General features: G+C 37.8%; 1 protein-coding gene across 1 annotated transcript in view; it reads left to right on the forward strand.

The window, feature by feature from the left end:
* dock7 (dedicator of cytokinesis 7) overlaps window positions 1–14764 on the forward strand; it is a 55068-nt gene that overhangs the window by 31277 nt on the left and 9027 nt on the right. The window contains exons 25-44 of the mRNA XM_037698007.1: window positions 1271–1360; window positions 2981–3076; window positions 3173–3313; window positions 3521–3634; window positions 3873–4040; window positions 4175–4314; window positions 4441–4610; window positions 5207–5385; window positions 5491–5673; window positions 6139–6298; window positions 6509–6605; window positions 7337–7354; window positions 9714–9810; window positions 9958–10092; window positions 10202–10354; window positions 11429–11587; window positions 11754–11854; window positions 11971–12163; window positions 12298–12441; window positions 14084–14215. Of these exons, the coding sequence (XP_037553935.1) occupies window positions 1271–1360; window positions 2981–3076; window positions 3173–3313; window positions 3521–3634; window positions 3873–4040; window positions 4175–4314; window positions 4441–4610; window positions 5207–5385; window positions 5491–5673; window positions 6139–6298; window positions 6509–6605; window positions 7337–7354; window positions 9714–9810; window positions 9958–10092; window positions 10202–10354; window positions 11429–11587; window positions 11754–11854; window positions 11971–12163; window positions 12298–12441; window positions 14084–14215 (2670 nt within the window). The remainder of the gene's footprint in view (window positions 1–1270; window positions 1361–2980; window positions 3077–3172; window positions 3314–3520; window positions 3635–3872; window positions 4041–4174; window positions 4315–4440; window positions 4611–5206; window positions 5386–5490; window positions 5674–6138; window positions 6299–6508; window positions 6606–7336; window positions 7355–9713; window positions 9811–9957; window positions 10093–10201; window positions 10355–11428; window positions 11588–11753; window positions 11855–11970; window positions 12164–12297; window positions 12442–14083; window positions 14216–14764) is intronic.

Consider the following 14764-nt stretch of genomic DNA (forward strand, 5'->3'; position numbering starts at 1 on the left):
GCATTTTAAACTCTTCCCACACTTTTGCAATATTTTAAACAATGTTTCTAAACACTCTAAAAGCTGATGTTGTTCGGCATATTGTTTTGCAGCGTATTTCTTAGTTTAGTGTATTTCTTACTTTATATCTTAGATCCTTAGTACTTTTTCTTTTACAATTTATGTTTTTGCTATTGTTGGATATAACTGGGACCTTGTGTACACAATTTTGTCCACCTCATGTATCGCATGTAATAATGCTAATGACAATAAAGAACCTTGAACTTGAAAAGAGCACAGCATGTCATGATCTCCACTCTCTCTGCCAGCGCTCTAGGCCACGCCCACTTCTCCACTGCAGAGCGGAGATCGACACGCTGCAGGAGGGAGCTTCAGACGCTAAATCATTTAAAATCATTTATTTTAAATTAAAAAATCCATGCCGATCGTGCAGCTCATCCATCAATCAGCCAATTAATTGTGTGTCGTGTCCAATCTTATTTTGCAAAACTGCGAAAGAGCGAGTCCGTGAAAGTCGAACCGCGAAGTAACGAGGGACTACTGTACATAAAGTACATTTTAGAGGATAATATCTTTATTGTGGAGAAAAAGAGATGTTAGAAATAATTAGCATCAACAGAATCCATTTTTTTCTTTTCTTTTATTCATAACATCCCATTCTCCTTTCTATACCTGCTCTGATCTCTGCTAACTCTACATAGTATTCAGTTTGTCACTAGAGCTCGGTGTATCTGTGAGTGTGAATGTGTATCAACACGTGACATTATTTTCTTTACGTTTGTTGTCTTTTGTGATTTTAAGTTGTCATGACATAATGTAATTATTATTTCCACATCAAGATAAGATAAAACTGTGACTGTAGAGTACAATTATGAAAACTACTAGATAATAACTAGTAATAAAATGTGTAGACGTTTTTAGAGTAGTGTTTGTTTTTTTGTGCTTTTATGTCTCTGCAGTGTTACATTTACCAGGAGAGATGCAGAATGGTGCATCTTATGCTGCCATTTTGCATCTCTGCTGTAAGGCAATTGATGTTTTAGTTTAGGGGCACAACATTTAAGCATTGTGACCCTGTCATGTCTAAATGTTTTGTGTTCTCATGTATAAGTATGTGCAGCACAATTCACAAAAGTGTGTTTTTTTGCATGTGTGTGTGGGGTACGTGTCACCCAGCACACACAGCTGCCTGTGTGTTGTGGTGTAGCCCCACGCTGCTGTTGCTCCTCCACTAACTTTGCTGTCACCGTTCCATTCATCCCACTCATAGGCCATGGAGCGCTGTGGCAATCGCATGTCTTCGCACACTGAGAGCGCCAGTTTCTTGCAAACTTTAACGGGACGGTTACCCACTAAAAAGGTAGAGCCACTTGCACTTGGGGGAGGAGCCCATCCAGTCCTCCTCTTCTTCGCCTCCTCACTTGTCCTGTCTGTGGATGTGTGCCTCTGCATTGGTTGTCGTTCTTGTTTTTTTGTGTAGTTTTGTTGAATGGTACGTGTCACAGATCTGCTGTTTTTATTCTTAAATGTATTGAGGAGCTTTGAATGTCGGCTCTAGTCTGGCTAAAGCTGACTGTGAGACACCCACAGTCTGGGAAGTCTTCATTTGTAGTGCAATACTTTGTCAAAAAGAATCCCTTTTTTATGCCTTTTAATCAACCACTTGCTTTCATTCTTTAGTTATTATTGAACAAAAAATACACTAAGAGATGATTTCTGTTATAGTTATGCAAAATCTGTTCAGTAAATACAAACAAAAAGCCAATTTTCTTTTCTGGAGCTGTTCAACCACACTCTTATTGTTCCTCAGCTCATTGTACCTCACAAGATGTATGTTTGTAGTAAGTCTAAAACAACATGGCGAACGCCCCGTGCTGTTTCTATAATAGTTATATTTCAGATTTTGGTTAATATTGATAACGTTCTGTTTGGCTTTGTTTCTGTCAGCAAAATTAAAGAAGACTTGCTGGACAATAGTTGGTGTATTAGCCAGACTATTTTGGATGTTAGCATTTAATATAAACTAGATTATTGTTTATTCTCAGTTTGTAGAGGAATTTATGGGCAATAAATTCTTCTTGCTTTGCAAAAACTAATTTTATTACCGGTAATTTTATTTATAACAAACGTATTCCATTCCTTTAGTATGTCAGGAGGTTAAACTGCCTAATACTATGGATTGCATAGTAATGAAAAAACATATTTATCTAATAATTAGTGTTAATATTATTCTTTGGTTGTTTACATGTCAGGGTTGATTACTTAAATTAAAACACTTTCCTTAATGAAGTTTAATTTTGGAGTTGGGCAAGCAGGAGTTTTACTGGATTTAGTTTTTACTTTTATGAAAATAATACAATTTTTCACTGTTGACAGCTGGGTCCTCCCTTTAGGTTATTAAGACAAGGATAAAATATGTTTTTTTATTTTAATTATTTATTTAACCAGGAAAATTCCACTGAGATTAAAACCTTCTTTTTCAAGAGAGACCTGGCCAAGGTAGGTGGCAGCTAATACGAAACATACTTACCACATCACTGTCAAGACAACAAATTAAAATATCAAATTGAGAAACACTAAAAACAACAATGGATAAATAAATAAAAGAGCAGCATGTATAAATTATAATTAATCTCAAGTCCTTTCAATTTTGAGTTAAATGCTCCCAATGAAATTAACTCTGTAACTTTTTATTTTAAATCTACTATGCAACTTCATATTTTCCAGCCAGTTAGGTTTTATGACATTACTCATAAGCTCATAACTAAAAACCTTTTAGATTTAGGTTTCCAGTGTGTTCTTGTGTTTGTAGCTATATACAGGATGCTCATATATCTAATTCATGCTAGTAAAAACAAAGCTACTTCTTCAGGCACCTCACATTTTCCCTCCTTGGCTTTGTTGCTTTCTCTTTCATTCTCCCTCTGTGCCTTTCCCTCTCCATCTCATTGTCTTTCTATATTTTGAATGCGATGCTCAGCTCTTCCATGAGGAGTTGGCCCTCCAATGGGTGGTGAGCAGTGGAAGCGTCCGAGAAGGTGCTCTACAACAGGCCTGGTTCTTCTTTGAACTCATGGTAAGACAAAGAAAAAGTTTTGTATTACCACAAGGCTTAATTTATTTTTCCTTATTATTTGAGTGTGTGCTAAATGAATGAACGCCTTGACCGTAGGTGAAGAGCATTATCCACCACCTTTATTTCACCGAACGCTTGGAGTCACCCAGGAAGCACCGTTTTCCTGAACGCTTCATGGATGACATCACAGCTCTGGTCAGCACCATCGCTGGGGACATTGTGTCTCGTTTCCAGAAGGTAAATGAAAATCTGGTCAGGTGTCTTATGATGTCATCAGCAGTGTGTTTTAGAATCAGATGTTCAGAGGCTTGCAGCATACAAGAACATTGAGAAAATAAACATGTTTCTTTGATATGAATTATGTTTTTTTGTGTAATTCTGGCTCTACAAACACACTTGATACTGTCTTGTACATTACGAGGCCTTAAATCCTTGTCCATTCAGGACCTGGAGTTGGTGGAGAGGCTAAACACCAGCCTGGCTTTCTTTCTTAATGACTTGCTGTCAGTCATGGACCGAGGCTTTGTCTTCACGTTAATTAGGACATATTGGAAACAGGTACATTTCTTACTCTGTTGCAGTATGACAGTAAAAAAGACAAGATATTTGGACGGATTCACTAAATTTTTAAATAGGCATGCAGGAAATGTACATAAAGATCTCTTAATCCCAAGAGTTATGTCGTGATGATATTTATTTTGTTGATTTGACAGCACATGCGTGCATTGTTTTTATTTCAAATTAAATATTTCGGTGTGATAAGATTTGCATCATCGTTTCCATTTTCTCTGTTTAGGTCTCCTCGAAACTTTACGCTTTGCAGAATCCAACTATGGAGTCTTTAAGGCTTGATTTCCTAAGGGTTGTTTGTAGTCACGAACACTACGTCACGTTAAACCTGCCCTGCAGCCTGCTCACTCCACCTGCCTCGCCTTCCCCATCTGTGTCTTCAGCAACCTCACAGGTCAGACAGAAACACTCGGAGTAACTATGTGGTGTCAAATCACAATTTGTCTGCAAAATATCCAGTCTGTTTTACTTACTTGAACACAGGTAAACGTATCACCGTCTTGTTTGGAATTTCTTTCTCTTATTTAGAGCTCTGGGTTCTCCACTCATGTCCAGGACCAAAAGATAGCCAACATGTTTGAGCTGTCTGTCCCATTCAGAGAGCAACATTATCTGGCTGGACTCGTGTTATCTGAGCTGTCAGTAATACTGGACCCAGATAATGAGGGGTTAGTACGTTAGGCAAAAAGTGTTGGTAAATAAGTGCAGATAGATTCTGTTTAGATTTGAGGTAAAAACTACTGTATCTTTGTGTTCCTTTTTTGTTTGTTTATTGAGTGTTTGCTTTACTCTAGAATGTTTGGTCTACACAAGAAGGTGGTGAGCGTTGTTCACAACCTCCTGTCCAGCCATGACTCTGACCCTCGATACGCCGATCTTGAGGTCAAAGCTCGAGTCGCCATGCTCTACCTGCCTCTCATCGGCATCGTCATGGAGACGTTGCCACAGCTCCATGACTTTACAGGTACAGGTGCCAAACTATTTTGGACATAAAATAATTTAAGGGTATACATCATCCACGTTAGATTTGTATGGCTTAAAATGATTGCAGGGACACAGTTGGAAAAGCTACAGTGTTGTACTGAAATGAACTGCTTTATGAAACCAAAGCTTGTCTTTATTCTTTTTTATAATTATGTTTTAAATGCCTTGTTAATGTCAAATGTGTACTTGCATCTGCTTTTTATTGCCATATAATCAGATGCACTCTGATTATAATCATCATATTTAAATTAAAACTGAGTTGGATAAAATAATACATTTTTTGCTGACTGAATTTCCCCACTAGGTGATTTAGGTTGGTTGAGTTGTAATGTGGCAAGAATCCAAATATAGCATTTCAAACAGGTGGGTCTTTGTGATTACATTGAGATGTTAAATAGCAACGGGCCTCTTTAACCTTAAAGGTTATCAGTGGAGCTTCAAAGCATGGTGCCCTGACATAATGTTCTAGCTAATCTCTAACTTCATTTATTTCTTATCTCTGTTTTGTGTTGTTTTTAACCTAACCGCTTGCTAAAATGCTAATGCAGGCCTTAAAATTGTTGTTTTTTATTTTAGAGTCTCATAATCAGTGGGGCCGGCCTGGCGGTCCACAGGGCACAGCGGTGGGCAACAGTGGAGAGGAAGCAGAGGGAGATGGGAACAGTATGATCAGTCAGACTGTTGCCATGGCAATAGCAGGCACCTCCAATGCATCGCCAATGTCTCGACCGAGTAGCTTCTTGCTCAACTCGCAGGTAGTTTTCTATTTGTAGAGTTTTTATACTGCAGCCTCTTTTTTTTTTTTTTACCACCTTCTGTGTTTTTCCTCTCCTATGACTCCTTCTGATTTATCCCGCCAGGCGAGTCGTCAGCATGGGAGCTTCTCAGCTGAGTCAAGTCGCAGCCTGCTCATCTGTCTGCTGTGGGTCCTGAAGAACGCTGATGAGCTGGTGCTACAGAAATGGTTCACAGACTTGTCTGTGTCCCAGCTCAACCGCCTACTGGATCTCCTCTACCTCTGTGTCTCCTGCTTTGAGTACAAGGTAGCGTTTGCAAGAGATATCCTCACCTTTTGGAGCCACTTTAACTATAAAGAGCACAGAAAGTTGGAAACTCAACACAATTTAAAATGCATTTTCTACTATTTTTACTCTTCATAGGTATTATTTTAAGATGACATGTGATTTTAATTGGGGTTCGCTGCAGAGAGTGACGTTTGCTTTGCGTTGTCTTTTTTATATGGAGCAAAAGTGTCAGTGTTTTGGCTGCTGTGGTGATATAAGCCCTTTGTGTAGCAGCATTTCTGCTTTCTATTCTTATCTAGCTTTTCATTGAACAAAACAAAAAACGTCCCTGCTTTACTGCATTTTTGCTGTTTGCTGCCCTTTGTGTGCAACTTTGCTTTCATGCTACTAACTTGCTTTGCCTGGCTGTGTGCTGTGTTGCAAATAATTTCCCTGCTATATGTTCTCTGTCCTTCCACTCATCATCTTCTTCATGGATACAAGGCCCATGTTGTGTTCACCATGCAGGGAAAAAAGGCATTTGAGCGCATGAACAGCCTGACCTTTAAGAAGTCCAAAGATATGAAGGCTAAGCTGGAGGAGGCCATATTGGGCAGCATCGGGGCCAGACAGGAAATGGTGCGACGCAGTCGGGGACAGCTAGGTGGGACCACACACTGTGACACGTGCTCAGACATGTCTGTACAAATGCAGGTAGACCCATGTACAAACAAATGATAAAAACTAGAGAAATCTGTATTGAAGAAGAAGTCGTGAACCGTTTCTACTTTAGCTGCAACTGAGTTATGTTTTCCAGCGCAGGCGCAGCCTTTCTGACTTTCAGAAAAATAAATCGTGTTTCTCCACCATTTAGAACGGAGTCCATCTGGCAGTGCCTTTGGTAGTCAAGAAAACCTCAGGTGGAGGAAGGACATGACCCACTGGAGACAAAACACTGAAAGGATGGACAAGTATGTTCATTCAGTTACCTTAGTTTTTTTTTTTTTTCTTCATTCTTTTGTGTCACCTAAAAATGGAAACTGTGCATTCAAGAGATCTGGAAATCAGTATTAATTATTAAGTGTATCATTTACTGACAATATGCATATCTGACTGAGTGAATGTACTGAGTTGAACTTCTGTTTAAACAAGTGATGAAGATGATTTTTACAAGATTTTTCAAGAATCAATGTTTTCATTGACAAATATTTTCATCCCCTTCAGCAAAAAAACAACAAAACATTTATGTGAAGAGAAACAATTTCCAATGCATTACATCCTATTTTCATTTTTTATGTGAAATTAGTCATTTTCACACTTTAATCAAGACATAATATCCTGTGTGTAAGTGCTGAATGTAGTTTAAAATACTTCAAAAACATGTATTTACAAAGTCATTGTTGAATGGTATTTATGAAGAAAAAAACCTGGATTTACAAAGGAATAGAAGGAAATTCATCCAATGTCTGACAGTGTCTTTGCCACGGTGTTTGAAAAGCACCTTTAGATATTTTTGACATTATTTCCTAAAATTCGAGATTTAGTATCACATTTTTGCATCACCGTTTTTTATGTCAAACGTGATGACGCAATCTCACACACACAAAAACCTTTAGTTTTTTTTGTTCAGCGTTTTATATTTGTGTTCTTTTGTATCAGCCTTTGTGTTAATTTGCTCTCTCATATTGCTGTGTTTATGTAGGAGTCACAGATCAGTCAGGTACTGTATGGTCTACATCTGTTGTGTGCTCTTTGAGTTCCCCTCCTCTTTAGAGCCTCATACGAAGGTGTAATGTCATGCATGTGGGAAGTCAGCCAGTTAAAGTGGAAACGAAATGAACACATTAGTTTGTTTGTATTACAACAGGATGATCTGGACTATGAACTGGTCAGTAAATAATTTTCTGATTTATTTGATTTTGGATAACACAGCAGCGCTAGAGCCACGAGTGAAATCGAGTAAATGTGTTTTTTTTCTCCATTTTAACTTTTTTAAGTTCTCACATGCACGTGAAAACACCAACGGGGACCTCTGATTCTGGTTCTGAGCCCTGAACCCCACTGTCCCTTTAGTCCCTTTGCCTTATAACATTCTATGTCCTGGGGTTAGTCATGGTTGCTGTGGATCTGTTTTGCTTTTTAACATGTTTGCTTCTTGTTTTTGGATTCTGACTTTGTGTGTGTCTCTGGATGTCACTGCCAAAAGCAACACACTAAATGACAAAAACAATAGATATTTTAACGCATGTAGCTTTTAAACATTTAAATTGCATTGCACCTGTAAACCAGGAATAACTTTTTTAGTTATCCACTTAATTAGTTGCTGTTGAAATGATAAAGAAGCCTTCTTAATGATTCTAAAGTTAAAAGCTCTTTGGACATGAAAGTTACATGTATAGGCTTAGATCAGCATGTATTGTTGCTTATAAACCATAAAATCAAAAATAAAAGTTATGCTGAATAATATCAAATAGTGCTATTTCAAAGCAAATACTCCCAAGAGTTTTCCAGATATGCAATTGTGAAATGTAGGAGTGTAAATCACCAGCTTTACCACGATACATTATATTGATTTGTTTGTGTCACGATGCGATTTCGATTCTATTCGATTCACAAGTCTGCGATCGAGATATTGCGATATCAAATGCCCATCTCATTTACATATAAATAAATTTACACAAACAATCCAAATATTATTTAACCATTTTATTTCTATTGTTACAGGCACCAGGCATTTAATACATAAATAAAATTCTTAATTAATGAAAAAATAAAAATAAACAACCTGTTCAGTATAGTCTCACATTTCTCATGTTTAAATGCATTTTTTAAACCAGTTAACTTAAAAGTGTCCTGATTACCTTTCACTTATAAAGAAACAAAAATAGATATTGAGTTTACATAACATGGCTATCAATACCGTGTTTCTTCTTTAGGTGAACGGCTAAATTTGTTGTTTCCTGAGTATTTGAACTCACACTGGCACCTGTTGCATACGGATGAGTTTTGTCCGTTGAGCCGTCCCAAAATGTTTCCACAGTGTTGATTTAAATCCAGCAGGAGAGTGAATTTCATTATCTGTGTTTTCTGCCTCGTCTGCCATGTTGCTGAGGCGGCCGCAGAGCGCAGCCGCGCACGGAAATGGTGACACAGACGTGCCTTGGAGATTTCAAAATGAAAGCGTATTTTAAAGATGACAATACGAATCGATGTTTTCGTTTTGCCACGATATAATTGAATCATTTGATCGATATATTGATGTAAATTGATATTATTGTTACACCCCTAGTGAAATGTGGGTATGCACTCAGTATAAACTAAGCCATTTAATCTGCTTATTTTACTAAAATCTGAGCGTAATCACACACCAACACATCAAAACGGTCTTGATTCTTGATTTAAAACAGCTCTTCCATGGACGTTATCACTGTTGGCCCATTTTTTGTCACTTTGGCTGTTTCCATAGGTAAAAAAGAGCTTGTTATAGTTGGCCTCAGTTCACAAAGTTTGATTACAAATTTTTAATTTGAGGACACATATAATATGGACATATTAGGGAAAAAATAAATGTCCAGATTTTCTTTCTTTCTTTTTTTTTCTCAGTCAGTCTTCATGATACTTCACTGAGCACCTTTTAAAATACTTGGTTAAAATTAGAATCGTGCAGGTTAAGAAGTTACTTTTAGTGCAGCTTTGGATTTTAACAAGTTGGGTTTATTTATATATATTTGGCTTTTAGAGGTGCAGACCTTCTTGTAAACTAAAAAAAAAAAATGGCTTCAAACAATATTTCTATTTCTAAGGGTGTTTTTTTTTTTCCTTTCCTGCTTTTTCAATCATTATCATTCCATCGTCTGATCATTTTCCGAGAATGTTTTGTTTGTTTGCTAAATCGTTTTCCTCCGATCCATTAATCAATCAGGGATGTAAAGGTTACTTCTCAAAGACGGGAAACGTGACGACAAAAACAAACAACTTCTTCAGACAACTATTCACGACCACATAATCTGCATCACAATTTGGGAGTTCCTTTTGTGAATCTTTTTCTTTTTTTTCTCCAACTATTTTCATGACTGCAGAACAAGAGCAGAGCTGGAACATGAAGCCCTTATTGATGGTAACCTTGCAACAGAGGCCAACCTAATTATTCTTGATACATTGGAGGTCATTGTACAGGTAAGCAAGCAAACACACTGGAGCACAGCTACAGATACTTAAATTATTGCTAGTTATTAGGATTAACACTTGTGTCAAAGAAAGTTACATGTTAATTCTGAATATGTTTACTTTCTAAACAACCAAATATTTTCCTTCTCTTTGCAGACAGTATCGGTGACAGAATCGAAGGAGAGCATCCTCGGTGGGGTGTTAAAGGTGCTGCTCCATAGCATGGCCTGCAACCAGAGCGCCCTCTACCTTCAGCACTGTTTTGCCACTCAGAGAGCCCTGGTTTCTAAGGTTATTTCTAAGGCTTTATTTTATTTCACCTAACTTTTTCAAATTCTCCCAGGATTAAAATTTTGTAATTTGTGATTTGTTGTTTTTTTTGTTTTTTATACTTGTGCAGTTTCCTGAACTACTGTTTGAGGAAGAAACGGAGCAGTGTGCTGATCTGTGTTTGCGGCTTTTGAGGAGCTGCAGCAGCAGCATAAGTACCATCAGATCCCACGCCAGTGCCTCCCTCTACCTCCTCATGAGACAAAACTTTGAGATCGGCAATGTAAGTACAGCTGCGCGACTAAAAGATGACACGCTGAACTTATATGCGCAGTACAGTAGTCTCTTGTTTATTGCGGGGTTTCAGTTCCGAACCCGTCCGCAGTAAGTGAAATTATAAAGTAGTGACGTTATATTTATTTTAGTATTTATATATACTAAAACTTTAGAAACCCTTCCCACACACTTGCAATGTTCTAAACTCTTAAACCTACACCATTTTAACAACATGGATACAATACTGTTATATGTAGATACTAAATTGTACTAACTGGGCTCTGCAGAACAGCAGCGGCTCAGTTCATTTCCAGTCTGACTCTGTTTCGTTTCTGCAGACGTACCCTGCAGCAACGAAGCCCACAATCAATGTTCTTAACTCTTAAACCTACTCATTTTAACAATATACTTATATGTAGCTGCTAAATGTTACTTACCAGCGTGTCCCCGCTTGGAGGTCCTCGTTGTTGACTGGTTGAAAGAGATTAAAAAAGTCTCGTTGAACTTCAGATAGATCGCCGGACCTTTGGTCACGTGTGTTTGCACGGAGATCCACGTGGGTGAGCTACCAGCTCTCAAGATTCACCGATGGGTCTGGAAGTCTAGTTCTGCTCCGGGGGCACCGATCAGATCAGAACTTTACTGTACCTCCGGGGTTTTTTTCAGCATAAGGAAATGGTGCTTCTGGGTGGGACCCTGTTGCTTTTTGGGAAATGTGGTTGTTATGAGTAGGAGTACAGTGGAGGCTTACTGAGAGAAAACTACAAAATGGTGGCACCTGTCCAAAGTATTTTATTTTTTTGTTACCCTTTAACTGTACAGTACTGTATCCAGTACTGTCCCGATCACGTGAATAACATTAAAGCTGACAATGATGTGTCCTGTACAATTTTTTTTGTACAACATTATGGACTGTACGTTCACAAACGGCGATAGAGCGAGTCCGCAGAAGTCGAATCGCAAAGTAGCGAGGGACTACTGTACATGCATTAGTAAATGTCTGGCTCATGTTCTTTGAGCAGAGGTAGAGTTTGGTACAAGTACAGTATAGTTTCTTTTAACTGTTGCATTTTTTTTTTAGAACTTTGCGAGAGTGAAGATGCAGGTGACCATGTCTCTGTCCTCGCTGGTGGGAACATCCCAAAATTTTAACGAGGAGTTCCTCCGGCGGTCACTGAAAACTATCCTTACCTATGCAGAGGAGGACCTCGAACTAAGGGAGACCACTTTCCCAGACCAGGTACGGATTTATTTAGCTTGTTGTTGTTTTTTTGTTGTCCAACTCATGTAATGAATAGAAAAATCTAAAATTCAGTTAGCTATATTTATATATTTTGTAGTTTTAACTTGATGCTATGAAAGGTCATGTGTATTTGTTAACCTGAGCTCTGCGTTTTTCACACCAGGTCCAGGACCTTGTGTTTAATCTGCACATGATCCTGTCTGACACAGTGAAGATGAAAGAACATCAAGAAGATCCTGAGATGTTGATAGATCTCATGTACAGGTACTGACCACAAGTAACTGGGAAGCTTTTTAAATTTAAAATCATTAATAGGGTTTTGGCTTCTTTTTTTTCCATCTGTGTTTAGACTGCTGTGCTTCTGTGTTGTTCAACTTTAGGATTGCAAAGGGGTACCAGACATCTCCAGACCTGCGTCTTACATGGCTCCAGAACATGGCTGGAAAACACTCGGAGAGGAATAATCATGCCGAGGCTGCTCAGTGTTTAGTGCACAGCGCTGCGCTGGTGGCAGAATACCTGAGCATGCTCGAGGACCGCAAGTATCTCCCTGTAGGCTGCGTCACCTTCCAGGTATGGACAGCTAGAGCAGAAATAAAATCGGAGCAGTTTTTTTTTTTTTTCTTTGGCCCAATAATTGTCTTCAAACGAATAGTCTGATACTGTGTTTCTGTTGCTGCTGCTGCTCGTGTGCATCTGCGCTCCAGAATATCTCTTCAAATGTTCTGGAAGAATCTGCAGTGTCAGACGATGTGGTGTCACCCGATGAGGAGGGCATCTGCTCGGGGAAATACTTCACAGAAATTGGCCTTGTGGGTCTCCTGGAGCAGGCAGCTGCCTCGTTCTCCATGGTGAGCAAGGAGTGATTGGATAAAGTCAGAGACTTGAGCGAATGGCTCAATAGGAAGGAAAAAAACTCAAAACAGATTTCATTTGGAAAATATAGTTTTTACTCACTATGGCGAAACAGAAAAATAAGAGCATTAGTTTGCAATTGAATTACTATTTTTTTTGGATTATAAGGCGCATTAAGCAAAACAAAACAGTCAGATAAGTCAAACTTTATTCAGCTCATTCACAATAACCACATAAAATCGTTTTGAGGTCAGTAAGCACAACCAGAATTAATACATAAGGTGCACTTCATTATAAGGCTCACTGTTGATTTTTCAGTTTCTTTATTCCATAAAGGGACAGCGCATATTAATCAACATGAATACACCACATAAATATGCCAGATTTAACCAAAGAGGCTGATTTTCATCTGTAGTCCCATGGCAGGTTGATAAGAGATTAAAAAAATTACAATTAACATGCACGACAACTTACATTACCTATAAGTTATGACAATTTTAAATATAGCTAAAAGTAATGTGAACTAGTGAACTAGGCCTCTGACCTCAACCTGTCTCTGAAGACCTTCAGGGGACAGGAACTGTTATTTCATTGATTTGAATCCAGAAATACAAGTTATCTCATCAAGAGACTATTTAATTGTATCCTGAATTAATCAATTGAAAGAACACTCTTCCTTTTTACATTATCATTACTATTAGAATATCTTGATAATCAAATGTGTGTTTAGTTCATACCATTTCTAAATGTTGAAGTGAACCACTCATTTAAATCAACTGTGAAACAGTATTAATGATTTTTAAACCTCATTAGACTTAGAAATCAAGTTAAATGTCTATTTACGAAGTAAGTGTGCATTTTAGTTTTCTGTCTGAATGAGGAGTAGTGATGTCGGTCAAAAGTCAGAGACAAACAGAGACGAGTTATTAGAACGAAGTGTCTTGTTTTTAAACCTTGCGGACAGTAAATAACTTCAACTGGCACCTGCGTTGTCTCACTTCGTCATAACATTCCTCTGTCTGTGCCTAGTTCACTACAGTAATTTACAGTAAACATTTATATAAAGAAATAAAAACAAGTCACGACCATAAAAATGGAAAAAGTAACAAGTAAAATTTGATTTAAGAATTATTCAAAACATGAGTACAATTTTGATTATGTAGTAACCATTCTTCAAGTGATTTCCTAAAACACTTTAAGGACGTAGTATTTCTTAGTTCTAATGGTAGTTTATTCCAATAATTTGGAGCCCGAACAAAAAATGACAACTGACCGAAATAACTTTTTCTAAATGGTATTTTACAGTCTCCCTTACTAAATGTAATTGTACTTTAAAGTCTTAAAAGTCTTTTAGCGGTGGTGGAGCCAAACCATGAAAGACTTTATGTACAAGTATGACGTCTGAATACATTATCATGTTTTCCCAACTCAAAAAGTCATACTTATGTAATATTTTACAACGATGATAAGAATTTGATTTTCTTTTTTTGTTGAGAAAATTAAAGGATTTTAAGTACGCATTATAGTCTGAAAAATACAATAATTCTAAAAATGTATAAAATGAATTATACACAATACAGAACTGTGTTTAAATGAGTGGTTGTACTCTACTGATGCTTGTGTTGCTCTTTTCTTCAGGCTGGCATGTACGAGGCGGTGAATGAAGTGTACAAGGTGCTAATTCCAGTCCATGAAGCCAACAGAGATGCAAAAAAGCTAGCCACCATCCATGGTAAACTACAAGAAGCCTTTAGCAAAATTGTTCATCAGGTATGCACACAACACAGAAAGAAGATTTCCTCTTTCTCACCAGGCTCCAGAAATTGAGGTGCCTAGCCTACCGATTCAATCCGATCGTGTCATTCTTATTGCCTAAAAGTTTTCTATCTTTTGTTTTTTTGGCTGAATTCTCTTGTTAAACTGTTGTAAATCATTCTTATTTACATGTTTTAAAATCAGCAAAAAGAGTTGGACAATCCTGCACAAGTACACGTTTATTACACATCGATGAGCCAGTGAAGATGTCCCTTAAAGGATTTTGATTTAACAACGTTGCACAAAATGTACACAGAGCAAAGTTTTGTCCTCTGCACTCGTCCTTGGTTGGACACGAGCGCTGAAACCAGCCTTCACACAGACACAATGCTGCATGATTTGCCGTTTTGATTCCGGTGTGTTTATATGTTTATGGTATGTTGTACGCCTGGCATGTTTCTATTTTATTTTTTAAGTACGGAATGAAAAATGCACGAGATATCAGAAGAGAATCCAACTTTTGGTTTTTGGTAAAGGCCAACTGTTTGATTCAAAATGATGTCA

The sequence above is a fragment of the Nematolebias whitei genome, chromosome 3, assembly GCF_014905685.2.
Source record: "Nematolebias whitei isolate Nwh7 chromosome 3, NemWhi1, whole genome shotgun sequence".
In the NCBI taxonomy this organism is placed as follows: Eukaryota; Metazoa; Chordata; class Actinopteri; order Cyprinodontiformes; family Rivulidae; genus Nematolebias; species Nematolebias whitei.